The sequence below is a fragment of the Castor canadensis genome, chromosome 2, assembly GCF_047511655.1.
Source record: "Castor canadensis chromosome 2, mCasCan1.hap1v2, whole genome shotgun sequence".
NCBI lineage: Eukaryota > Metazoa > Chordata > Mammalia > Rodentia > Castoridae > Castor > Castor canadensis.
This window is the reverse complement of record NC_133387.1, coordinates 186,093,798-186,119,122: the sequence shown is the minus strand read 5'-3', so window position 1 is coordinate 186,119,122 and position 25,325 is coordinate 186,093,798. Positions and strand designations below refer to the sequence as shown.

The following is a 25,325-nucleotide window of genomic DNA, read 5'->3' as shown; positions in this document are numbered from 1 at the left end:
GAGATGTGCACGCACGTGGTTAAAGACCAAAGCAAGGAAGAGCAATTAGCCAATGAATGAACTGGGGCCCTGATGACGCTTCCATTGCCATCTCCAATTGTTTATTTGAACCATAGTCTCCTGTGTCATGAATCACTATTGGCCATCTGTAGGTGAGAATGTGCTTGAACTTGCACAAGTGTGTGGTTTTCCTATGCCTTCTGTTTCAGAGTGGAGTTCCAGACTGGGAAGTAATTTGACATTGTTATGGTTGGAATCAAGGTTTGGGATCTGTCTTCATGAACAAGGTGACTCTCTCTCATCAAGTAACTCTAGCCTGGACCTAGATTCATGGATTTGCTAATTGGCACAGCCACTTTATAATGACAGTAGACAGAAGGTTACAAAGTTGGTGATACCCTTATCAACAAATCCCAAGGGATAAAGACAAGGACTGCACCTCGGAATAGTGCGTAAGCGGAACTTAAACTACCTGGCATAATCGAATAGCCTTTTCCCATTGTATACCACATCTCTGAAGTTTCTTACATTTCCAAAGCCTGAGACATTTTGCTGTATGTTCAGGTTTAAATTGACAAGACTGACAAAGCAGGTGGTCAAGTGCTACCCTCTTGTATCCTCGCTTCTTCCGCAGAGACGACATATCCTCTTCCCCTGATCCTTGGCGGCTGCTTAGACTCTGCTCTGCTCCCTGGCCTGACCTTCTTGGCTCTGTCAAGCTAAACACTGAGAGGCGGGGGTTCTGGGCCAGACAGTTCTGAGAGTCCCAAACTGTTTTATGCTTGAGCCGGACACTTCCTATCCTAAAGGCAGTTGTCAGGTATCCTGGACCTCCATTGCTGTGCTCAAGGGACCTTCTCCAAATCAAAAGTTACAATCAAGCAGTATGCAAGTGCCTAGAAAACTCCACAAGCTCATTGCACAGTGCTTGAGAAAAACAACTGAGAAAGACAAGGGCCGACAAAGAAAGGGTAGAATAAATTACCAGGAGGGGAAAAGAGGCTCAGAGCAGCGTGAGGCAGAGAGGAGAAGTGCTGGAAGAGATGATTGCCCATCCAGACTGCACAGTTGATAAGCGTGATGATTAATGGCAATTTAAATCAATTGCTCTGATAATTTTAAAAATACATATTTATGTGGCTTTTAAGGCAAAGGATTTTTCTTTAACCTGGGCACAGCACACCAAGGAAGGATCTGCCTTTGTGACCAGCTTACCTAGAGTTCAGGAACAGGGAACAGGACTGGCCCACCTGCCTCCTGGGAAGCGGTGGGCTGTGGCTTTACTTTTCCACATGTACAACATTTGGGGTTCACGTCACACCTTGCGCAGCACACCAGCCCCTACTTTCTTGTTTTTACTCTGTCCCCAATTACGAATTGGAGAATGACAACCCTATAAATCTTTATATTTAGGAAAAGCCAAATCAAGGAGTATTCCTCATCAACTCCCTGAGCCCTAATCAGCAGCTGCTGAGATTTCTATTTTTGTTTCTTCTTTCCCACTTTCAGGAATCAGATAGGCTGTGTGGCCGCACACACCCAACTGCCTATCACAGACAACCTTGTAAAGTCCCCGAATGAGGGGCTGTGGTGACATGCTGCTCCGGCCTGCTAAAGCACCTTGCTTACCTTTATGTCTGGCAAAATAACGCCCCAGAATGATGAGCAAGCACAGCATGGCGAACACCACCACGGCCACGACACCCCCAATCACGGCGTGATCCACCGCCCTTATGGCGCCCTCTTCACCCGCTCGAGAATCTGTTGAAATCAGAAGAGGAATAGGGATGTAGAGCTTATTATGAGACACCAGAAGCCCTGGAGACACTGCCTCCAGGGTCACAAGGTCACCTTCCTTTTTAATGGAGGAGTCTGAGAGAACAATCGAGATGGATCAAGTTACACTAGGGAACAGACTGACCTGTCCAGTGCTGAATTGATCTGTTCTCTCCACAAGGCAATTTATTATAAGCAACATAGGAGTGCTAATGCAAGTGGAAGAAGCTTATGGAGGCAGGGAGGGGAGGAATGGAGCCATTGGTTCTAACCTAGTCTTAGCATTCATTGTCTGTGACCAGTTGCAGATCCTAATTAAGGAGGCCAACCTAACTGTTTAAGGGCACCCAGGATGGAACCTTTAGGCTGCTACAGGAAAGTGGATAGGAAGACAGAGTATCTTTCTAAAGATGCCCCATGATTTAGTCCCTGATAGGAATATGCACGGGGAAACCCAAGGAGCTCAAAAGCTACAGTTAGCTAGAGATAAAACAAGGATTATAAGACTAAAGACAAGCGGCAGACTTGCTACATTTAAGATGTATGAGGGAGTAAGCCTCAATTTGAAAACCTAAAAACCTATTTCAAAAAAGACAGCAAGGAATAATTGTCCATTGCCACAGACAGTTTTTATTTTATTTATTTAACACCTCACGATGCAATTAGTTTTCCTTTATAAGCATCACTTCCACAGGATGTCTTCTTCTGATTGAGGTACGACATGTTTGGCTGGGAAACAACTCCAAAATGAACCCAGAATGAGCTATGGCGATGCAGAATGGATGTATGGCAGTGTAAACAATTTTAATTTAGGAAGGTGGCTACATCACCCCTCGCTGAAATCCTAATGGCACCCGAGATTTATAATGTAGTAAAAAACAATTATTCTCCCGTTGATTAATACATTAACATTTTGGAGTGGAAGCTAAACCATTGTCTTTTTTTTTTTATTGAGTCAAGTACGACACCTCCATTAAAATGATTTACTAGCTGTACCTTACAATTTAAGCACAGCAGCAACAGAAACGGTAAAAATCTTTTAACTTTACATGATTTGTGAAGTCATATGTGAAGGATTTACCATTTAAATCTTTCAGTACAAGCAGCACATGGCCTATAAATCTGTCCCCCTTGCAGTTGCTGGACGCCTAAGAGAAATGCATTTCACCAGGAAGACTGAGAGTGCAAATTCAAGTCAATTTCTAAGAAAGATTTATCTCTGTCTCTCTCCAAAGAACAGAGCAAATCTCTGAAGCCTCCACCTCTAATAATATTTGAAGTTTATCGATCAAGTGTACAGATCCGTGACAGCTAAAGGTAATGGTGCTCTTTTGAGCCGAAACCTGATACAACGCTTTCAGCAGGAGGGCATGATTTACACTTTCTATCGATATTTCCAATTCTGCTCGGAGATTAAGTACTGAAGGATGTGGGGAAATAGCTCGTGACTAAGGGTTCCACGAAAACTGCTTTAATTAAAAGAGTTTAAATTTAAAAAAGGAAGTATTTAAAGTGTTTCATTAAGTTACCTTTGAAAGGAGCACAGAAAAACCCAAACCCTGAACCCAAACAGAAATGCCAAATCAGAGGCACCAGTAGGCTGCCCAGGACAACGAGATGATGGGAGTCTAATTGGAGGATGGAGATGGGTTGGAGGTAGAGCACTGCAGCCAATTAGCCCGCTCCGTGATGTGTGAGCCCCTCCAGCAACATCTCTAATAAGCTCCACTTGAAATGTGAGGGAGAGGAATCTCCCTCCTCAGCCCAAGTGTTGCTGACTGCAGATGTTGCAGCCTCCACTGTCTTGAAAGTCATTTCAACAAGGCAGACCTTGGCCTTGGAAACTTATTTTTTTCTTTTGAGACAACAGAGCTTGCTGACAGGAAACACTCCCCTCAGGTGCTACTGGACTCAGGTGTCTGCTAGTGGACTGCACTTTACACAATGGAGCATCCCTGCAAGTGCACAAATTCCAAAGTGCTCACAGGGGGTGTAAGTTACAGTAGAGCCACCAACTGTGTTTTCCTTAGGGAGCCATCAAAAGAGGGGATCTCCCAGGAATGAGAATTAACTAATTTCCAATCGCCATGAGCCTCAGTCTTAATGAAATATTTTGTCTTTCAACAAACCTTGTATCTGAGAATTGGGTGAGAAAAACAAAGTGGTGTTAGATACTGAGGAGAGGAAACAGGTACTAGAGGTAAGGGGTTAAAAGATGTCCTGTCCTGGGAAGAGTGAGAACTGAAGCTTCGAGAAACTGTCCAAGGCACAGCTCTCACCCATTTAGGGGCAGACACTCTCTTGTCCACTGTAAAAAGACTGCTTCCTTCATGCCTAGGCACACGAACATTCTACAAGCCTAAGAGAAAGCCAGAGAGAGAGAGAGAAAGTACATGTGTGTGAACTCTGGCACAAAGAAAAAACGAATAAGCAAAAACTCTCAAAACAACCCAAAAGCTTCACAGAGTATGTATCAGAGGGATTCTTTTCTTGGGCCAAACTATTCATTAGACCTTTTCTCCCTATGAACTAAAAAAGCTCCATCTGCTCAGAGTTGTTGCTACTTTCCCCTGCACTTAGCCCAAACTAAATACCTACATTCTAGTTATCCTTCCCACCCTTAAGGACTTCCATTCTTTGTAGATACTTATTTATCAGTGTAATCTCTCTAGCTATCTTGATACTCATTTTGATTAGAGAGTTCACTACTACTAGTTAATCACCAAGCCATTTTTCCTGCCTTCAATTACTGCAGATGGGCAGAGAGGTACCTGATGTTTAATTCTCAGGGAACACTGCTGATTATGAGCTCCTCACTGCCCCGTCCCACCCACTCTCACCTCTTGGGCTGACTGTGGGAGGTGAATTTGTTCCTAAGAGCCTGGCATGGCCTGGCCTCCCCTGTGGAAAGCAGAGCTGTTTCTAGACTCCTCTCTCTCCTTTCTTCTGTTTCCCCATGTAGGTTGAGAGGGAGCATTCCAATGGTGCCACAGAGTGCTCTAGGTGGTTGGGATGATACTTGCTACCAACAACTGGGTAAGAACTACCTTCTCTGAAGGTTGATGCCTTGCTCATGACAGGAAGCAGCAGCATTCAATGTCACGGGGAAGCACTGGACTGATGGGGTAGGATGAGAACTGGAGACCGAGGGAAATATGGGTCACCAAAAGGAAAACGTTCCCGGCAAAGCCCATAAGCCCCTTGACCTTTCCTGATCCACTCACAAGGTGAGAACTAGGATCAGTTCTTTGGGAAATTATTTCTACATGGAAAGGCAATGGCTTTCCCTGTCAGCCAAAGGTCTTACTCCTCCTGGATATCTTTCATGCGGGTTCTTTTTAATTTTGACTTTTCTGAGGTCATCCTCTCCAGAGTTCTGGCTCCCTTCCCAAGTCAGGTAGACAAGGAAAGCAGAGGCAGATGGTATAGCTTCTCAACTGAAGGATAAATGTGCAGTGCAAAGCACCTGTAGATAAACATGCCTGGTCCTCAGGCAAATGGACATCTCAGTCTGCAAAGTTGTGTTTACTTGCTTCTTAAGAGTTTACAGTTGCTTCTCTTGCATAGTAGCAAGTGTAAGAGTGTTTCTATTCTGGGACAAAGCCCTACCTCCATCATCCTGAAAAGGAAAGCCAGGTTTCTGCTTGGTAATGCTTACAGCCTAAAGGCTATTCCAGCCTTGAAGAACCAAGCATGCATGTGGGTTCATCTCCTCCAATCATTTCACATGTGACTTCAAGAGAACTAGGCCTAGTTGTTGGATAATTCTGACTCAGAGGACACTGAAAATGCTGAAAGGGGATCCTGACAACTCCAAGTTGTGGCGTAACTTTGCAGCCTGCCTGTGCCATCACATGCCACTTCTACAGAGCTAAGTCTGACAGATATATCAGGAGCTGTTTAGTATTCCCGACTTAGCTTTTCTTTTGGCAAAAAGCTGAAACTACGTGGCTCCAGGTGAGATTTTTTTTTTTATAAGCTGCTTGCAGAATGTTAAGTTGGCTAGCAATGCTTGGGTCATAGCCTCAACCACCATGGGCAAGCTTTAGCATCTCTGAAATCACAGAAGAGAAAAAAAAATCCCAAAGAAGCTCCCAAGGGCCATGCCCCAAACTATTTAGCTTCCTCTACTTTGGGCCAGTCAACCTGGCCCCATCCGTTCCTCAGGAGCAATCTAAAGGCGGAAAGTCCCCTAGAGTCTGACTAGAAAGGTGACTGCTACTGGAACTTTCGTCTCCTTCCCCTCTCCCGCTGGGGAACTTCTCTTTTTCTGTTCTCTACTCACTTTCTCTCCTTAACCACCTGCCAGACTCATCCTTAATGCTGCACTCCAGCAGCCACACTGCCAGCATTAATCATGGCTCCGTAAGGGATCTTGGTTTCTATGGCTACATTACCACCTGGCATGGGATGTGTAACACGAACTGCCATGTGAATGCCATAATCTTGAATCTGTGATAAGCCTAGAAAGCTCTGCTGCCAAAGCAGGCATCCATGGATAACCAGGGAACAGCCTGTATATCCTCGACAAGCTCCTGGCAAGGGGGGCTTTAGCAGAGGGGCTCACTGAGCAGAACCCTTGCTGCAACTTGCAGTCTGCCCACCCTGAAAGCCCAGACCTGCAGAGTCCAAGATCAGTCTTTTTGTTAAAAGGACACCAAGTTTTCTACCTCTGAAGAGGTGAGTTGTGATACAGTCAATGAAATATGTAGCATAGGGCATGACAGTCAGGTCACATTGGCATGTACTCAACCTCAGGCTTCCCTGACACAGGCTGTAAGGCACAGTTAGCCAATGTGAGATGGGCTAGATACTCCTCCTACAAGGACAAACTTATTCTCTTCAGAGGTTAAAAACTACCATAGGTCTCATCTTAAAAGTAAGTATTTAGAACCTGAAGAGGTTCTAATGATACTAGCAGTCCTACTCCTATTTATTGGACTATTCAGATGTTCAACCTTCCCCCAACCGTGGATGACTGAAGAAAAAGTTACAGTGCTTGAATTTTTGCAACAATTCTGTCACTTGGTTCAGTTGAAGTCTTGCTGGACAAGTCCATTTAATTAAAAACTCTTAGAATTGGTGTTTATAATGGAAATGCTACCTCCAGCTTTTCAAGGCTGTAGGGATTAGTCTATCTCAGAAAAGGCTTAATGACTATGATGTCATTTGCCACTTCTTGCTAGGAAGAAAGAAAAAGCCTGGCAGTGGGTTTTCCAAATCAGAAGCAAAAACAATATCTGACTTCAAAAATAAACACCCAAACACACACATACAAAACCTGTAGCATCTGAAAATTGTAGCTACTCATTTTCATTACGTACTGTGATTCTCATCTATGGCAACAAAAATAAGTGTGCATTTTAAAAAGCACAACTTTATTACTGAAGGGGAACAAACTGAATGGCACGCGCTGACAAAATGCCACATTATTTTCTAATCCTAATATGTTACTCTTCTTTAAGATTTGCTTTTCTCAGCACCAATTCAATTATAGATGCTACAAATCCTTCTGACATTTAATTCCCTCTTGTCAGAGAGTAGTAAATGTATACAGTACATGCACAGCTTTCCCATTAAGATGTTAATATATATTGGAGCACACTAGCCTTTATGCAGCATAACCTTTTCTTTCTGTCTTCTTACAAAATGGAAGGGGAAGAATAAACGTAAGGCAAGAAAATCACTAAGATTCCCATATAGCATCCCAGGCGTCTAGTACTAGCGGACAGCTGCACTCAATTCTAGCAATGTCACTGCAGCTAACATTTCAAAGGGACTATGCTAAGCTACTTACTACTTAAGGAAAACTGCAGTAATCATCGCCATTGTGCCACCCGGAGCTCAGTATGTGTTCATTTAAATCACGAGAACTGTGCACAGGTTGTGGCTGTATGTTGTTATGAGTCATGCTCTCAGGATGTCATTGCCTAGGTGGTTGTTCAGGAATAGGTCCAGACAGGGGACGAGGTAGGAGTTCATCTCCTGTGTGGTATGTGGGAAAGTGCTCTGGGATAGAAGTTGAACTTCATTACTTTTGTGTGTCAATCAGGCACTCTGAGACATTGAGCACTGTTATGTACATCACGAAGTTGCTCTGACAGGCCAATGCGTGGCTGAATAGGGAAGTATCTCTCTGGCTCAAAGTATGGTGTGTCACAGGAACTCAGTAAGTGTTTGCCAAATTCAAGCCTGTTACAGTAAAATCTAGGGAGGTTTTCCTTCTTTTTATCACTGACCCTAGGCAAATAATTAACAGCTCTTTTGGGGTGAGGGTGGTACTGCACACTCAGCATTGTTCACACATGGTATAAGGTCTAATACATATGGAGTCAAAGCCACCAAGCTCTTTCTTTTCACTTATACTGAATTGACACAGTGTATCTAATAGCCTTGTTATTCTCTATGGTGGTCAAAGATATGGGCCTAACAGCTGAAGGTCATCTGGTTTAAGTTATGATTCAGGTATACCATTTGAGGATCCAGAACAGGAAATACTTGTCATTAGATAAAAATATGTTTCTTCTTTTTTTTTTTAATGTTGATTTTTCTTCCCTTTCAAGTTAATTGATTTAATTAGTTTAACCAACAATGGAAATGACTTGATTCAACAGAATGCAAATCCTCCCAAGGCATTTAGACTCACCAGGGCTACTCTTAGGGTTTGCTCTACTTGTCTCATACTAACACAAACTTAGCAGTGAAAGTGCCTTTTCCATTTTAAGCAACAGGAAAGCACTGACGATGACACCAGAGTTTTCCTTTTAGGAGTAGACACCTGATAAAGGGACAGGACAGAGCTGAAATATTTCCAAACAGACATTCTCACTAGAATCTCTTTGCAGAAAGATGCTTCTGTGGACCTCAGGCATTTGGGGGTGTGAGGAGGATGGATTAATGAATATGGTGAAGTCACCCCAAAGCAGTGTCCAACCTGTAGAACTGGAATTCACACTTTGCACTGTGGTCTGCCAACCTTTTTAGTTTGCAATAAAAGTTCCTATTTGGTAGTCTCCTTCCTCCCCATGGTGGAAATAGTGGCATGTTGGATTATGGGAAAGATCAGCAGTAGGATGAAGTCCAAGCTCATGTTGTGGCAAAGTTGGCCTGGAACCTCATATGGGTTTTTCAGTCTATACTAAAAAGACTTGTTTTTGGTTTTTGAGACAGGGTCTCACTAGGTAGGCCAGGCTGGCCTCCAACTGTGATTCTCATGTCTCAGCCTCCCAAGTGCACCACCATACTTGGTTTAAATAGAAATTTAATAGAAGGAAATTTACATGTTTTAACCTTTTCCAACCAATCATTTTCCCATGACATTTAGGACCACGTCAGGGGAAAACAGATGCCACAATTCAGGACAGCGGATGGGATGGCACTGAAAACATGAGAGCAAAGTGCAGGTCTTCCTTGAAAGGGAAGGAGCTTCACTTAATGAGAGAAACTATCTTTCCAGCTAGTCACACATGGCTATATGTCTTGACAGGCTATGCTGAGCCTGGTTCCCTCCTCATTGCCTAGATTTATATACCGAAACGAGAGGGCTTCCAAAGACCCCAGAATAAAGGAAGTTGTGAATTTCCCAGGGGAAGAATGATCACTCTGAACCAAAGTCCTCTGTTTCCTCCAGAGGTAGGAAGACCCATGTTCAAGTTCTGACTGTCAATTAACTGAAGTCCAGTTTCCTCACTTAGAACCTGAGACTAGCAGTTTCCTTCACAATCTCAAAGGAGACATTCTGACACTCCTCCTACAGCTGGCCATTCTCATCAATCAGGTCTCCCTGCCCAACAGCCTTTCTAAGCCAGTCTTCTACTGCCTCCCAGCTCTAATCCTCACTTTCACTTATCCTTTATTTGTTTATTTATTTCGCTAGCAGTATTGGCATTGTCAGAAACTAACTTGCATTTTGAGTCTGTCCCTACTATAAAGTCACCACAGGACAGCAGGACTGTCCTGGGAAGTCACATTTGGTTTTGTTCATAGCTATGTCCTAGGGCCTACCCCAGAGCCAGACACATGGAGCTCAAAGGATTTTATTAAACGAATAAAGGTTAAAAATATAAATGAAATAACTTTCTAAATTATAAAGTATGATATAGACATAAGATTTACCATTCTCCACTTCAGATTCATGGGTCACACCTTAGATGTGTGGATCAGTCCATCTGATTTTTGACATTTTCTATATCATTATTATTAGTCTACCAAGGAAATTAAACAGCCTGTTTACCAATCTACCACACTTGTAAGTGGGGATCAGTAAGGAAAGATTTTCACCTAAATGCTACAGCTACTGTGTTTCTCATACACATTTTAAGCAGGTCCAGCCAGGCCTTTAGAACACTCCAGTAACCAGATGGCCATATTTTCCACCCCAACTGATAGTGTAGATTCAAAGACCTTCAAGTTCCTCTATTATCTAAATTAAGATTCTACTTGAGTGCATGTTTCCTTTGGAATCCATTTAGCGGATATCAGTTAGTTCACTTGGATTCATCCTAACACTCGGCCAGGGTTATCAAAGTCATGGAGAATTTGCCCTTTGCCTATATTTTGTGGATTGTGAAGGACATGTAGGATTTTTCCAGATCACTTTCTCATTTGTAGGGCAACAGCTCTGTAATGTCCTGTTGGTGCCTTTGCTTCGAAGGCAGAAGACTGATGGCTTACTTTGACTGTGCTGAAGGCCATTCTCTGGCACACTGTCTATTTAACACCTCACTCCACCCAACAGTTCCCAAAGGCCCCTCGATTGCTGAAGGGAGGGAGGCAGTTGGAGACATTGTTTTCTTTTAAGTTTTAAAATAAAATAGAAGGGTAAATATGCTTAAGGCTATTCTATTCCACATGGGTGGCAGTAACCACCAGCTGTCACCAGGAAACAGCAGATGTAATTGATAAAACAATTCAAAACTCATGTGGCTCCATCATCAATAAAGTTAACACCCAAAAAGTAAATGAAAGGGTTCAAAGTAGAACTAGATAACCTCCCCAGGTCTGCCAATAATTAAATCACTGAACTGCACACCAGCATCATTTTCTTATGCAGATTACAGAGGAGGATCAGCTAAGTGACTTTCTTTGCTGGTTGAGGACGGCACACCATATGCTGCTCATGAAACTGTCATTAAGAAAGTGGCACTGGTGAATGGGGGAAGGAGGGGGCAGAGGGCAAGGAGAAGGCAGACCATGATTACTTGAAAGTATATAGCATTTATCCATAATATGGGAAGGATGGGATTTCTACCTTGATACAGCAGGGACTGGGTAATATTATTCATTACCACAGTTTAGCATTAAATGTGCAACACCTACTCTAATTTATTGATGGGCTGTTTAAGATGGGTGTTAACCTGTTTGTCTTGTATTATAATTGAATTCAGTCTCTAGGCTACAGAAATTTGAGAAGTTCATCCTTTCTCAATCAATATGCTCCCCTTCAGTGACCCATTTCAAGACAGCTTCATAAAAAATAATGTATTTTGTTTTAATAAATTTAAACACTATGACAGCTGCTCAATTTTTATTGGTTGTTTTTTCTCCCTTCAGATGTCTCTTTGCTGCCGAGTGAAGCCAAGCTCACAATCAATAGGAATTGATTAATCAGCATCCCCTTTGAACAAAGGTGCTAATCAGTTTTTGATTAGTTCATCAAACCAGATGCAAAGGCAGCCTGGTCCCAGCCTGCTAGTTCATCTGTGTTGTACATGACTTACAGCTCCTGAGCACTATGACTGCAGTGATCCTGGAGGGAGTGGGGGAGGGTGAAGACGTAATTATTAATTTAAGCGAATTGTTATGAACACAAGCGGTTGTTGGTTTATTGCTCCGGACTTGGATGATTGATAGAACTGCAGCAGGGGCCCATCTGACAGGGTGCAGGGCTGAGGCCTGGAGTATTCTTAATTGATGATGCTGGTAGAACAGGTGGATGGCTAATTCAGTCACATTTTCCCAAAGAGGAGAAAAATGACTTTTGCCCGAGTGATCCTTGTCTAGCTAATATGCCAGACAGGTTCTCAGGGCCAACTCATGAGAACTCCTTTCTTAGGATCCTTGAAAAGGTCCAAGTGTCAGGGCCAATATATCAGAGAGTTGTTTTTTTAGGGTCAGTATCAGAACTGAGATTGTCCACAACCAGGGATACAAGCAGGAATTGCTTACTTCCAGCATTACATGTTAACCAGGAAGGACTTATCTACTCTTATCTTAAAAGTAAATTAGGTTAATGCCTTTGTAACTTCTCTATACCATAAATAAGAAGCAACCAAAACACTGTTGATGTGCTACCTATTTTTCTAATCTTTTATTTATCTAAATTTATTGGGACTTGGAATTCATTCATTCATCACAGTATCAGCTGGGTGCTTACTACCAGACAGGTATACAGCAGTGAACAAAACCAAGGTGGCCTTCTGGAAGCTTCCACTCTGGAAAAATCCAATAGCTAAGCTCACACTGGGACATGATACCTAACAGAAAGTAAAGATACCCCTGGGGTTTGATAGAAGCACACAGTTGGCAATAACTCTAGTGCATTTTGAAAAACTGGGCAGTACTATCTTGTTTTCTCACTGGGTAAGACTGAAGAATGACAGCACAATAACCAGCTATTTAAGGGAGCTGCCATGTAAAACCCTTCAGGGAGGGGTGGTATGAAACTTTTCTTTCCAATGGGCTGAAGCAAGCATCCACACCCCAATTTCTTTGGTTTCACCATTGCAATGACAAGGAAGGGGACTTGCTTACTGATTTACTGAGTGACCAGAATGCCGAAGAAGCTGTAGCTAGTTGGCAGTGAGGTCTCACATCATTGGAGCTCATGTAATTGTTTAGCTCTGACCACTTTAAATCTCCTCCCTCCCTCCTTTTTAGGATATGCTTCTTATTCTGGATTAGTAACACCTAAATCCTGGAATCAAGCATGAAACCTACTTTTGCAAGAGCTCAGTGTGCTGTGAAAAAGGTCTGAGATGGATAATTAGTTTACATCATGGTGTGTGAGAAAACAATTGCCCCTCCCTTTCTCCCTGCCCTTCCCCAACCCTACTTCTAAGATAACTATGACATGGCTTTTCTAGTCTATTCCATAGAATAGACAGTCAATATGAGTTTAAGATCTTGTCACATAATCCAACATCCTTAAACTGCTTTGTAATGCAACAAAATTTCTCCTGAACCATTATATATCTAGGCCATAAACATTCCTTTAAGCCAGTGAATGGAGTGGCTTGAGTACAATCCCAAAGATAACTTGATTTCTAACAGCACTGGCCTCAATTTGAAATATAAATATTACTATCACAGCAAAGGGAGGTGAGTGGGCTAGTGGGGAGGAAGAAAATATTGACAAAAATTTGTTTTTTTTGTTAGTCTCAAAATCCAACATTTGCCAATTAATTGTCCAGCAAACCAAGTGGCCATTTTGTAGAAGTGGACAGAGTGCCCACAGGTTGGACACTGCAGTGCCTTACCTAATGACTAGCCCTTACCTGAGAGGTCCTCACTGTCCAGTTCTTCTGCGGAATTGGGCAACTGAGTAAGGCCTTACAAGTAAAAACAAATCGTTTTTCTTTTCATTCCTCCAGGGACATAAACAAAACACTTAAGAACTGAGGATGAATTTTAAAAAAAGAACATGAGCCAAATCTCTTGCTTTCTTTCAGTTTTTTGGATAGCTTGAATGTATTAATCCATAAGATAATTTCTTCAATCATGTAATTTTGGTATTGATACACAATCGAGGCAGAAAGATTCCTCAGTCTCCACTGTTCAAAGCACATGAAACATGAAGGTGAATGTTTAAAATCACTCATTCATAACAGCATGCAAAAAGAAAAAAATAAAGCTTGATTGTTAGCTGTGGATGCTCTCTATATCTCTTAAATACAAATGTACTTAGATGTTACATACTGATGCATGTAAGTTTCATCTCACGTTTTGCTGCAAATTGAAATCCTTTGCCAATACTGACAAACACAGTTCATTATCAATTTAGGATGATCTTGGATCTTATATTTCAAAATGGTACAGCATCTGCTAACTGAAGATTGCAGGTTATGCCTTCATCAGAAAATCTGATTCACAAGATCTTTTCTTTTAAAAAAGAGAATTTCATACATCAATGGTATTCCTGAAAAATAAAACCCTCAAAGCTGAAAAAGCAGTTAGGTCAGGAGGTAATCATGGAGGGGCTTGAAATCCCTATGTGTGAGTCAACCCCGGTGTTGGTAAGCTGCAATGAATCTCAGTTGGCTCTGATTTGAATTAAGAGAGGTGAAGAGGGAAGGAGATAAACAATGGGGCACTCAGCTAGGAGGTGGCTTCCATTTCCTCCTGCTTTATTTGTGGGCTGATCCTTTAATGAAGTTTATTAAACAACACAAAATACTAGATGGTCAAGGTGGCTTTTGCTTGTTCTTTGCTGTTCTGCTCCAAGTCCCATCTGATTGCCCCAGGAATTTGAGTTTCCACAACGGCCTGCTTACACTTCTCTAATGGCATTTATTACTTTTCTTTTTTATTTGGTGGTACTGGAGTTTGAACTCTGGGCTTCAAGCTTTCTAGGCAGGGACTTTACCACTGAAGCCATGTCCCTAGCCCTTTTTGCTCTGGCTACTTTTGAGATAGGATCTTGCTTTATGCCCAGGCCAGCCTGGACCATGATCTTCCTATTTGTGCTTCCCCACATAGTTGGGATGACAGGTGTGCTCCCAGTCAGTTGGTTGAGGTGGCATCTCACAAACATTTTGCCTGGGATGGCCTTGAACTGTGATCCTCCCAATCTCTGCCTCCCAAGTAGCTAGGATTACAGGTGTGAACCAACATTCCCAGCTTTTGGCATTTGTCACTTTTGAAGATGCTTGTGGACCTATTGAACTGCAAGATTTCTGGAGAGAGACAAAAGTTTTGTTTATTTTTGCATTGTTCCCTTCTCCTACAGCCAAGCAAAAAGTATACTCTTGCTAAGTATTTGCTTAGTTAGTGATTTGGAAGTAATCCCCAGTGAACTACCAACCATAGCCTAAAAGCAACCTAAGCAAATGCTCTGGAAACAAGTAATGTCATATTGATTACCCTATTTAAAAAACTCCAAATAACTGAAGCAATTCTGTAGAAGTGGTCCCTGAAACTTGGATTTTGTAATTTGCTTTGTAAAGAAGCCAAATGAATATTGAGAGCCAGCTGTTTCTGTGAGAAGAGGCTGTCACATCAGCAGCACCCAAGGAAGGAGAATTTCTCTCAGGACCTTTGGGTGACAATACACAAGGGCAGGTGCCAAATTGAAATGAAAGGCTTTCAAGTCCGCAGGTGTTCCTAAACTATAATAAGTTAAAGAGGTGATGGAGTAGGGATGCTATCTATTTGTTTTGAAATCTGATTGGCTGAAAGTGTTCCTATCTCTAATTGGCTTTATCCATTGTATAAAGACTGATGAATACAATTATTTGAATAACTGTTATAAATGGGCAACATAAAGTACTTCTCTGTAGTTAATTATGAATTTGCAGTTCTCAGAAGGCTAATCCCTCACTTCTACGTGGCCCAATGAACATCAAAGCATTCTACGTACGCGCTTGGTGCCCATTGAACCACATTAAACAAGGATGTTTCAAGTAGGCAGCATTACTGCTGAAGGCTCGTTTCCTTGGGGAAGGCATTAGAAAACTAATTAAAAAAATAAAGACAAATATGTTTATGAAATATCATTGATATGCAAAGTTCTCCATTAAGAAGCAATAGACAGTTGATATACACCTCATTAAAGCTGAAACTGTCATTTTTAATGGCATAAACTTTAAAATATACCAAATCATCTGGAATCTACTGCTCAGATTATGTTTCAAAGTGAGAAGCCATTTAGGCTAGCGGTGTTAAATTTGTTTTTTGCAGTGCTATTGTGTTTTATGAATCTATAGCGCTCTGACATAGTTGAATAATTTCTGAATAAATATAATTAAGAAGCATCGAGAGTAAAAGGGAGGACAAGCAAAATTTACCTCCTAAAATTGCTTTGGCTCAGGTATTTTTCTTTCTTGTTAAAAATTATTCACCTCTCATTTTCTCAAAGAAAAAGACAAAGATGCATTTTATGAAGCACAGACTATTCTTCAAAACAAAATTTCAAGATTTAACAGTAAGTGGGAAATTACTTCTTGGTTCCTCTATTCAAACTTTGTATCACCTATTAAAGCCCTTTCAAGTCACTTCAAACTAAAATGTATTCAATAAATTTCTTTAAACTTTGTTAAACAAATGGAAGTTTACTTTTGGCCCACATGGGAATTTTGAAGCAATTAAAGAAGTCCTAAGGTGGAAACAGGATCAGTTAATTTAGGCACATTGGTCATCTCTTCTGCAGAGATGTGTGTTCACTTTTTCCTGGTGTTACAATGTGCTGTGACATACTCTACCCCTGCTCAGGGCTTCTGCCGTTATAATTCCTCCTTCTGAACAGTATATGCTGGCTTCTTAAAGTAGTAATGATGTTGCAATTTTAAACCAGGGAAGGAAAACCTCAAAAAAAATTTAGAAACATTTAAGTCCTAGGCATTTAAGTAAATTCAAGGTCAAGTAAAATTTAAAGGCTCTGGCTTCACTTCATCAAGGTATCACTTTTTCTTTCTTTTTAGAAAATTTCAAAAACAAATGCTCAAATTAAAATCTCCAAGAAACAAAAACTTAGCCCACTGGCCCTAGAACCATTCCCGTTATGAAAAACAAAGTAGGCGACGGTCTCTCTCTTACCTAAGCAGCATACATCTGATCACTTGGCCATATTATGGAAACTGTTACTTCCACCACCAGCCATAAGAGTTCAGACGCCCCCGGTAGTTTTAATCTAAAAGCTCAGTCATCCTGTTCTTCCTGCTTTGTCAGCTTTTGTGGAGAGTTTTTCCCTTCTTCCCATTAGCAGAAATTTGGTTCACGCCGTTAAACAGTAGCACAGTATTTCCAAACTGCATATCAAGGCTGAAACGCAATCTTCAGGTCCTGCAGCCATTCGTAAACCTCTTTAGCTTTGTTCTTGGGTAGAACATACAATGTCTGCAGAGTCCCTTGACTGAATGACAGCCTTTGAATGCCATTGTTATGTACTCATACAGACAGATGTACATAGAGGTACATACACAGATGGTGGACATAGCGGTTGTAGTAATGTGCACTGCTGGCTGTTTTTCTTTAAAATGGATTTAAGAATCTACCCACGATTGAATAGAAAGTAAGATCAGGAAATTTCATATGCTTTTAGAATTCTATCATGGTTTGCACTACTCATAAAATAGTCAGGGAAAGGGAAATTCAGGGGGCAGTTACTTGAGGGCCGTGGTCTACAGCATAAGCATGTAACTAGCACTGGCCACACATTTTGAAACCAAAACCGAAAATGAAAAATTATTCTTCAGAGGGGTTCCCAGTTACACACTGAATTAAGATCTATTTAAAAACTCATTTGGGATATGAAAATTCATGAGATCATCATCCTCTGCTATATCAAGAGGTAGAAAAGGCAAGAGGGCAGGTAGACTTGAAAATTAGAGAGAGAGAGAGAGAGAGAGAGAGAGAGAGAGACAGAGAGAGAGAACCTCAAACCCAGAGGAAGCCAGCTGACTGCAGTGCAGCAGAAGCACAAGCACTATTCCATACCAGGGCCATGCATCACCCAACCCCTCAGTGGGGGAGAAGGGTGGGGAAAGGGAGAGGGAACACATAGGGCAGAAAAAGAACAAGGCACAGACACTTACAGAGAAGCGCCCACATTTGAACAAACAAAAACCATCACACGCACCCACACATCAATAATCATAATAACGACACCACCCGTGCGTTAAACCACTCATGCATTTCTGCCATCAGTTTCAGACAATGTAGTATCAGGATTTGGCAGTGGTTTTTGCATTGCTCGACATGCATACATAACACAGGATTCTTCCTGTCCAGGCCTTTAAGGATGAGCTCCAAAAACACAATGCCCAAGTTCCTTATTCAAAGATCCCTTGTGTCAGCCTAGTCTAAAAGGCTCATTCTTACACTCACATTTATCTTTACTCTCAGGTAGACCCTTAAAAACATACTGTGGTGAACTTCTGTTTGGTTTTCTTTTTGGAGAAAATCCATTTGGTTCTGAATCATGCCCATGCACTTCTAACCTTCCAGTACATGCTTATTCCAATCAGATATTGGTAAGAACAAATGGTCAACATACATAAACAACTAATATAAACTTCATACAGACTCTAGCAACACAAGCTTGAATAAAATATTTTAATGAGTCTTCAAAGGGAAAGCTTTAAATTTTTTTCATCTTCTTTTTATGAAAGAAAAGAGCAATATTTTAAGGAAATCCAGTATGACAATTTTTAAGACCAGTAAGATGGTCACAGCTGGCTGACCTAGTATGTCTTGTCATCTAAGTTGCTAAGTTATCAAGCCTCTTAACATTTTCTTAGGCCCAGATCACCATAAGAAAGAGCTCAAGGTTATCATCAAATGAATGTGAGTCAAATGGTTGCTGTATGAAGAAGCTGGGTTGTTTTTAGCCATAATGCACTGACTGAAATCAGTTCTGTATTTGTCTTGTTTTTGGAAATCTTGATTCCTGCTTTGTAATTCCACCAAGTTCCATTAACTTTTTACCCTGACAACTGATTTGGAAAATGTTTTCCCCTTTCATCAAATAAAATTTTAGATATTACTTTGGTTTTCATCAGAGCTGTTTGCTGTGGGCTAGAGAGTGTGCCGTTCTAAATAGTGGTTGGAGTTCTTTGTGAAGATGCTATAAGCATTGTGAACAAGTTGAAGAATGTATTTATAAATGCATTATATAGGGATCAGCCCAGATTATCGATCACTTTTCTACATCTTTGCTAGTAAGGACTCCAATTTAAAGTATAAGAGAGAAACATAACGCACTGAGGCTTTCCCCCCATCCCCCAATTTCTCATGCACTGCCAATTTTTACTGAAGGATCATGGCATGAATGCTGTCCCCAAACTGGTAAGGTAGTGGTTGCTTTCCACAAGCATCTCTATTTCCTGTCATATGAATGCCATGAAGTCCTGTGCAACTGTTTCTTTTTCATACCACAAAAAGAGATCACCTTCCCTTTTTCTGTGTTCAAAGAGAAGAACTAATTAAAAAATAGTAACCTAAAATCAGGATCAGCCCCCAAGCTTACTTCTCTTTTCTCAGACCAGGGGACAAATTTCCTACAGTGAATAATATTCTGCACAGGACTTAAGAATGAGCTCCAAAAACAAAAGTACATGAATTCTATTGCAGAGTCCAAGAAAACAGAACCTTGGAGCTTTAGGAGATAAATGATCAATATTTCTTCAAAGATTTCATAGAATTCAGGAACCTTATGGTTATACTTGACCCTGGAGTTAATTATAGGAAACTCAGAACTTAAGGTATTTTTAAGAGAATTAAACAAAATCTCTTGAACTACATTAAAATAGCCTTAAAGCTCTGAGGATAATCAATAAAAGTCGGGAGGTGCTCACTCAATGATGAAACATACAAATAACTAGGCTTAATGGAGTGCAGGGCTTGAGATACAGCAAGTACTATGGGGCACTGGCTAAGGAAGTGGAAGTTTTATGCCTAATTGATTTCTCATGACTGTCAAGTGTACCTGGTCCCTTTAACTCATTTTTAGGAATGTTTCCCTTTGTGCCAATGACAGAAAAGGACAGTCAAGTGGGAGTAGGATGAGAGGGATCTATAATTCCATATGTTTGTTTTGCTTTTTCAGAATTACTCACAGGCAAATCCAAAATGGGAGGACCTGACAATCATGACCCAAATCTGATCTTAAAGGATAGTTTACATAGGTTTTTCTTTGAGATTTCTAACTGGTAAGGTTCTAAAATGTAGGTCTCTTTAAGGAACTCCATCTGAGCTATGAGATGTTCCTCTAAAAGCTGAATTAACTGTAAGGTTGGCTGATCACTCTCATCTTTCAGTGATAGATTTCCACCCTGCACAACATGCAAAGTGACTGAAAGAGGCCCTTTACTAAATGATTCCCTGGGATTCAATTATTAAAATTCAGCCCATTTTTAAACTAACGTATCTGTCCCCAAGCACAATCTTGCCAGAGTTAGATTTGAGCTAAATAATAAAGTAATATATAGATGAAACATGAGTCTCATTTTTCTGATTGGAACACAGAAAAGTTAATAGGTTTATCCCCATCCACTAAGTCACTGGTGACATGGGGAAAAAGGGGATCATGTTTCCTGATGTCCCTGTCTTAATCATCTTTTGGTTTAAGAACTTAAAATCACAGTTCATGTAGTTCAAATTGTCATGAGGGATCATTTTTGGTTTAGAGATGTTTCCTGCCCAATGTAAGCATAAATGAACACATAGAGATTACAAGTGAATAGGGCAGGGCTGGGTCATGGGATGGGTAGGCGTGATGAGGAACATAATTAAAGCCATGATATTTCTAAAGGAGACCAATGAGGGCCTTCCTCTCACCGTCTCATGAATTTAAAAAGGAACTGTCTTCCTTGACCTTCATGCTCAACTACTAAATGACATAAAGAATCCTCCCTTCAATATTTACATGAGACTACAGACTACAAGTGAAGAAAGCAACTGGGTCTGTTTCAGATGCTATGCTTTTGTTTCTTTGAAGTTCCATGTTTTTAAGTTTTTGTGGAGTTTTATAAGCAAGGAGTGGATACTCCTGATGGCAGTGTCCACTCTTTGTGTAACAGACACTCTTGCCATGTTGGCCAGCAGTGAGGAGACCTCATCTCAGTCAGCAACCATTGGCTACTGAACTCACAACAGAAATGACAAGACTTGACATCCTTTCAAGCTTTAAAAAATTATGGTATATTCATGAGATCAGTCTACTCGAAAGGAGATTTCCCTTGAAGACTACATTTCTCTTTTTCCCAGGCTTGCCTTGCTTCTCAGCAGCGCTGAGAAAGTAGATAAACAGTAATGTGATACCAACCGTGAACTGCTGGTTCTGTCGTCGCCGTTGTATCTACAGACGGGAACAGAGGATTGGAGGAAGGGAAGAAACAGGAGGAACGGCATGCAAAAAAAGGGAAAATGGAAAAAAATGGAACAGATAATATATGAGCAAGCTTTCAAAGAACATCGCGTGACAAGCAATAATAAATGAAAAGCAAAAAGCATTTGAAGTGAGTTGCACTGTTTTAAGACATGCCTGAGCTCAAAGCTGCGAGCCAGTGAGGAATACAGTAAATTCTTTGGTTCTGGGGGTCTTGCCAGGACACATATTTGCTAGTTAATAGTCAGAGGAACATGCAAAGTGATGAGAAACACCAGTGCAAACTCAGTGGCTGGTAGATGGCTCTTAACGCATCAAGGCTCAGGACTGCGACAGAAAAGCTCAGTCAGAAGCTGGTTACACAATGGATTCATACATTCAAACATTGCCTTTGTTTTAACCCAACCCACCCGGGCAGGTGGGCTTCTTGACTGACAATTAGCCATCGCTGAATCAATTACACTTTTAGGATCCTTTTCCTGCTTATGCTCAGATGCCTGTAGATGAATATGCAGTAGACAGGTTCAAGTTTTCCATCCACCGTATTATTTCAGCAGAGTTTGGCTGGAAAGTTCAATTAACTGGGAGGCCATGGAAGTGAGTATGTTCAAGGTTTCCAGAGGTTAGTTTCCACACACACACACACACACACCCCCCTACTCTTCATTCTGCAGCTCTTAATATGTTACAATCCAAGAGCAGAAGCCTCTCATGAAAACACACAAGTCCACATGATCTGCCAAATGCCACTTCTAATCATGAGACATTCCAAAACTTTAAGTACCTAGCCACCCCTTTGCTCACGGCTCAGGATCCAGCCTTCAGGGCTGGATCAGGAGACGGAGCAGTAATCTTTGTCATTGCTAACGCACTTGCTGTGAAGAAAATGTGGCTTGTCTCTTTCTTCTTGTATTTCTGATGCTGTTCAAAGTTTTTTCCTTCCAGACCTGGCCTGCAGTGCTCGCTCCTCTTCACAGGAAATTCCTCCAAGGGGCTCAAGGAATTTTCTCTTTACTTTTGGCTAGAGAGGAAGTGGGATAAATATCTAATGAAATGTGCGATGACATTCTTTTTTCAGAGTCATTTTAATATCTGCTCTTCTAGCCAACTTCATTCCAATGTTAGCCCATCTGGTCAGGCTTTCATTTTCAGTTCTCCAGCTCTAAAGCATGTTCCTTGTACTCTCTGGTTCTGACCAGAAAGGAATGGTGACACTCAGACAGGAACTGGTCATCTCTGGTCAAAAGCTGGTAGCTGAAGTGGGATTGTGGGTTAAAAAACTATGAGTTTTCCCTATCCTTTCTTACAACACAGCTATTTAGTTTGTAATTGTTTTCATGCGTTCTGAAGACTCCAAAAGACTGTTTCAGATTCGACACAGGCAATGTTTAAATGCAGTGCAACATCAAACTTAACTTTTATGGTGGTCAAATGAGCCCGGAGCTTCTGATTTATCAGCAGGACGTATGAATTCACACTGGCGTTCCCCTTCAATTGGCATGCTATCCTTAGGACCCTATACTATCAAAAATTAGAGCCTTTCTAAGGAGCCAGAATTAACCAGAAGTCTAGAAGCCAATGCATTTAATATAACAGCTGAATTTCTCAAGAATCGATGAAGGGAAGAAAAACATAAAATACACCGCATAAGAACACAATACTTACTCAAGTCTGTGTGCATAAAATTGCAGTTAAAAAAAAACCAACAACACAGGACATTGTACAATTGAAGCAACACTCTATACCAGATTTCTAGATTCTCATGACAAAGATGATGTATCTCCTTAGTTGAAACATCCCAGTCCAGCATTGGTTTGAGGCACTTTAAATTTGAGGGGCAGGATCAAATGCACATTTGCACAGAAACATTCATATGCATATTAATATATTTTATGGGTAGGTATTGGCTCTTTTCCAAAATAGGGGAAAAAAAGGCAAGCAAGAAACATTTTGGCTCATTTCTTTTGTGGTAGCACTTCTAATATGCTTTATTTTTGTCAGGTAAATAATTAGTATGAAATGAAAGAAAGGGAGTGGAGTAAAACCTAAGGGTTAGAATCTTTAAAAATAGTATCTGAGAATTAACCAACGACCCAAGTTTACTGTCTTCCTGCTTCACATTACGTCAGTTTCATGGTCAAACTAAACCAGGTGAAGCTAGGCATCAGCTCTTAACGTGGGTACTAGAAAATAAGTCATAGTGCATCTTGTTTCCACACTCTGGGGGTGGGAAATCCATCAATTGCACCCAAACAGGAGGAAAGGGGATGCTGAGAAGGAAAAACATTCTAAAACAGTAAAGCAAACACATGTTCAAGTTAAACAACACAGTTACTGCAGCTGGACATGGCAATCCACGATCAGCAGTGGGTGGGAGACTGCAGGGGAAGCACAGGTTGGCTACAGAGTTTATATTAGGATGTAGGGGTTGTCTAGGGAGCCACTGATTCCACTTCTCTGAAAGCATCTAGCATGTCACCTGAGGCCAAGAATTAAGAAAACATTTTTAGAATTTTTTTCTCCCTGCAGGAGAGCACTATGACAAGTTCTAATTCTCCTTCATAATTGCATTATGACTTCATGCAGAAACCAGACACCCTGGCTCTGAGCTGAGTGCAGGCCTGTGAAGCATGATTTATTAGGGTGTCTGAACCATAAGGTGGAAAAAAACGCACGCCCAATTCTCTGAACAACTTGTGGGGTGAACAAGTGTATGGGAAAAATACACACAAAATTTCCAATGTAAGTTACAAATGATCATAGAATCAGCTTGAAATATGAGATTGTCTAATTCCCCTAACAAAGGCCTTTGAAACCTCATGTTGCTGCTTCCTTAAAAAAACATAAAAACACAAAAAAACTTGGACCTAGGCCTCTGAGAAAAAAATAGGTCACAAAAAGTTGAATTGGACTTATAGTGGGATTGGTTATGAAATTAAAAAGGACTAGCTGAGCTATTGTCTCCATTTTAATTTTAGCTGCAATGAGGGCAAATTTATTGTCCATTTATTTTATATGGTCAAAAACAACAACAAAAAACCAATCTCCTATGCTCATGAACTCAGTAAGTGTGTAAGGCCTTAATAGTCACTCTCTAGCTGTTTTATGAGTATAATCAAATAAGGTATTCAAGGAAGAGTCCTGTATTGTTATTTGAAAGATGCACATTTTGTTAAATATTGTATTATCTTTTAAGTTTCCTAGCCTTACAAACAGTTGAAGCAACCCTGTCTTCAGTAAATGAAACACCACATATATTCAAGTTGTAGCATAAGGTATTTATAAAATGAAAAAGCACTGACAATGTGTGAGAGTAGACACACTAACCATTTAACCAAGTAGCAAAAAATAAAATAAAATAAATTACTGTATGAGAGGCAGCTGGGCAATATTTAGTTGAAACAGTCGTGTGTAAGCTCCACTGTGGCGCATTCTAATCCTTTCATATGGACTCTCTCCACTTAGAATTGTTCACTGAGTGTGACAGACTGGGGCTTTAAAACTAACCCATAAATTAGTCTGTGGTCTCAAACACAACGGGTGCCATAAATGAAAATGAAAATCCGAGAACAAAATTAAATTCACAACCTTAAATACTTTTTCTTCCCCAGTTGATCTGTGGTGCTCCTGCTATACAATGCACAGGCTGCATTTGAGAGTGTGTGAGAACAGGGTGTACATTAAAAAAAATGCACAGTGGGATAACGCAGAGAACCCAATCTATTTGGAAGCAGGGCTCTAATTGTGAAGAATTTCAGTTCTCCCATTCTGATTGTCATAAGCTTAAATGAGAGCATAGTAAGTAGTCCAGACATATTTTAATACACTTTCTCTCAGTTTATTTTCTTAACTAAAGTCAATATGGAGCCAATGGGTTTTCTTAATTGAATTCCCCTTCTGTTTGTGTTATGGAGGTGCTTTAAATCTAGACACCGGGGCAAGCAAAGGAATTCCCCTGGCAATTTTATTTCATAGTGTGCTGTGCTGGCCAATATATATTAGATACCTGTTTTTCTTTTTCTTTTTTTCCCCCTACTTAGTTGAAATCTATTGAAAGCAAAAATAAATGCTGGAAAATTAAACTTTGAAATTTATTTTCTATTGGTTTCCCTGTTAACTTCCTTGCCATCTATATAGATAGATAGGAACAGAGCTTAAAGCTAACAGGCCCTAACCAGAGAGCCTGAAGAAATCTCTCTTTTTAATGTCAACTTCCCTTTGAGTGAAGAGGTTGTGTGCCACAGAACAGCAGGAAGGGGAGTTGATTTTTTTTTTTTTTTTTTTGGTTAAGCAATTTCAAGTTTTGTTAAACGCTTCTTCAGAATTGTTCACTTTGTGCTGCTGTGCCCCTGAGATCTTTTCATTTGCAAAACAGATGTTCTACAAAATAATAGGAATCTGTATAGTGGTTTCATTTAACAAGGAAAACAATTCCTATAGCATGTTGTGTTTCAACACTGGAGAAGGAGGGACTGAGGGGGAGGACACAGACTAGGGGAGGAGAAGA

General features: G+C 40.8%; 1 protein-coding gene across 6 annotated transcripts in view; it reads right to left on the bottom strand.

The window, feature by feature from the left end:
* Positions 1 to 25,325, bottom strand: part of Cadm1 (cell adhesion molecule 1) — a 317,257-nt gene that overhangs the window by 3,271 nt on the left and 288,661 nt on the right. For 2 of the 6 annotated variants that reach the window (XM_074066681.1, XM_074066683.1), the window contains 3 exons: positions 20,756 to 20,788; positions 13,272 to 13,325; positions 1,630 to 1,761 (listed from right to left, as the gene is read on the bottom strand). In XM_074066681.1, coding sequence (XP_073922782.1) covers positions 1,630 to 1,761; positions 13,272 to 13,325; positions 20,756 to 20,788 — 219 coding nt within the window. The remainder of the gene's footprint in view (positions 1 to 1,629; positions 1,762 to 13,271; positions 13,326 to 20,755; positions 20,789 to 25,325) is intronic. The other 4 variants (XM_074066682.1, XM_074066686.1, XM_074066685.1 and 1 more) reach the window with 2 other exon arrangements.